General features: G+C 44.4%; 1 protein-coding gene across 1 annotated transcript in view; it reads right to left on the reverse strand.

Annotated features, from left to right (window-relative positions):
• nek7 (NIMA-related kinase 7) overlaps positions 1 to 2,686 on the reverse strand; it is a 76,754-nt gene that overhangs the window by 28,931 nt on the left and 45,137 nt on the right. Inside the window, exon 5 of the mRNA XM_032525609.1 lies at positions 1,256 to 1,366. Within this exon, the coding sequence (XP_032381500.1) occupies positions 1,256 to 1,366 (111 nt within the window). The remainder of the gene's footprint in view (positions 1 to 1,255; positions 1,367 to 2,686) is intronic.

The raw sequence follows: 2,686 nt of genomic DNA on the forward strand, positions 1-2,686 counted from the left end.
TGTGTGTGTGTGTCTGTGTGTCTGTGTGTGTGTGAGTGAGTGTGTGCTGAGCCTGCCATGTTCACTCTCTTGTACCGCTAATCCTCGCCTCTCCTAATTTGCTGTGTTGAACTGTGCAGATGTGGAGCTGCTGAGTATGACTGCAAACAGCTTGTTGAGCTGTGCTGATACAACGTTGCGGCATCATTTATGCATGGAAGAAGACCAAGGTTTTTTTACATACACACCACTAATTTGCTATACTGGCAGGTTTTAATAATAACAGGGGGTTTGGTCTAACTCAAAGATGAATAACATGGTGAGCCTGGGATGTAATCGCAACCCCTTTTGAACAACCCAGTTCCTTCTGCTCCTATTTCAACAACATCCCCCCACAAAAAAACATTGTTGATCTAAGTTTAAGCCATGGTCAACCTGAAACATCTATGTGGCTCAAAACCACACATTATGTAAGTTATTCTAATATAGATTTGCTAATATTTGACTCAATGTGGATTTTATTGGTTAAAACCATTGAAATTATTACATCTGTCTGAGCGAGACCTAGCCAATATGAAAAGCTGGGCCAGAATGTGGCCAGTATTAATGGGAGAAAAAACATGGACATGAGGAAAAAAACAATTAAAACTTAAAGTTTCCCAAAGTCCTTTATTACATTACCACAAATGACAGCTTTTGTGGCAAGCACCTCAACTCAAGAATTAATATGTAAAACATAAGACTAAAGGCAGATAAGTTATGCTCAATATTTGTTCATACCCCCCACATACAACACATTGTTTGATTCTTTACAACTTCCCTTTGAAAGGCCTACACAGCCTGCTAGGACTAAATGGGGTTGCAGAAGGCCTTATGTTACTTGGTTTTTGGTTTCAGTATGGAATGGGTGATTCAGACTGACTAAGTGTCCAGGTCAAAATCCCATAACAATCACCAACCACAAACCACAGACTTCCTTCCGTTATTAAAAGGCCACACCAGCAGTTTGATGCTTTCATGACAGCATTCATTAGGACACCAAATGTATGATATGGTGTTGGACTGATTATTATGTCAGAATACCAGAATTTCCCCCTTGGAATAACAAGACATCGCATTTTTGGTATATCTGATAAACCAAGACAGTTGCGTCTGAATGCTCCTGTGTCTGAGTGTTACTTGAAGTATTTCATGACCACATGATCAAACACCGACACTTCCAGCCGTCGGGGCAAGACTGTTAGCTAGTGGGTGTGCTGTTGTGGAGAGATCTTACCTTGATCATACGTGAGAGGTCCCCTGCATCAGCTAGCTCCAGCACAATGTTCAGCTCATTGTCCTCAATAAAAGACGCATGGTACTTTATCACATTGGGGTGGTTCAATTGCTGTGGGAGAAAAAGTTGACATGTCATGAATATGCAGGTGACACTTGTCACATTAAAGGCTTCCATGGTCACACTTTTTAATCTGAGTGAAAATCATTCACTGTAGAAGTTACAGACAGTAGTCTCTTCTTGCAAATGTGTTACACAATTTATATTAAAACAACCTTATCAGGTGATAAATAACAGAGATTCATGTAATAAGTTGTGTGCTTTCACCAATTAAAACAACAGTTAAATTCATGTTTGGAACCCGTGTTTATTAAGTGTGGACCTAATGAGACGGTTTTGTCCTTCAGTTGCTGAAGCTGGGTGACATGTCACAACAACCCCACTGCCTGTGATCTCTCTCTCTCTCTCTCTCTCTCTCTCTCTCTCTCTCTCTCACACACACACACACACACACACACACACACACACACACACACACACACACACACACACACACACACACACACACACACACACACACACACACACGCACGCGCACACGCACGCACACACACACACACGCACACGCACGCACACGCACGCACACGCACACACACAGACACGCACACGCACACACGCCTGACAGGCCGACATGGCTGGCAGTCAGAAAAACAAGCAACCCAGGCTCATCTCTGGCTGCGATTCCTTCCTGTTGGTTGGTCAATAAAGCAGGAACAGCATTCCCTGTAGTAAACAAAAAGTCTCTATCCATCCAGAGCAAGAATTGAAAAGGGGGGAGGGAGAGAGGCGCAATGAAGGGAAAGAAATAAATGACACAGTGACACAGACAAGCAAAAGAATGATGGAGACAGGGCGGGGTGACAAGGTAGGGAAAGAGAACAAAGGTGAGGAAGGGGGGGAAAAAAAGAGTAGGAGAGGAATCAGGTGAGCATAGTTAGAGAGTTAGAGAAAGGGGGACGGGAAAGATGGTGATATGTGGAGGGCTGGAGACATGGAGCTGTGGTATTGCAATGTCAAGAGAGAGAGGGGGGGGTGGAGTTTGAGCAGACAGAGCAGTGTGACACGCGTCCTCCACTCCGCTCGGCTCTGCTTTCTCTGCTGTGATTAAAGAAATGTTCATGCTCCGGATGATCCCGAGAAAAGGGGAAAGGAGAGCACAGTACAGTACACTGCGCAACACTACACTCGCCACTCCGTCACTGCATTCTTCCACAATCCCCTTTCTCATTCGTTCTCTTTCCCTTCCTCATGTCTCCATCTTTTCTTTTTCCCTCCCCTGTCCTGTCTTGTCTTGCCAGATGTATTTTTGGCTCAGAGTGGCAGATCTGCACAGCTCCACACTGTAGCAGAGCCAGAGAGTGATGACAAGCC

The sequence above is a fragment of the Etheostoma spectabile genome, chromosome 9 (assembly GCF_008692095.1).
Source record: "Etheostoma spectabile isolate EspeVRDwgs_2016 chromosome 9, UIUC_Espe_1.0, whole genome shotgun sequence".
NCBI classification, from domain to species: Eukaryota; Metazoa; Chordata; class Actinopteri; order Perciformes; family Percidae; genus Etheostoma; species Etheostoma spectabile.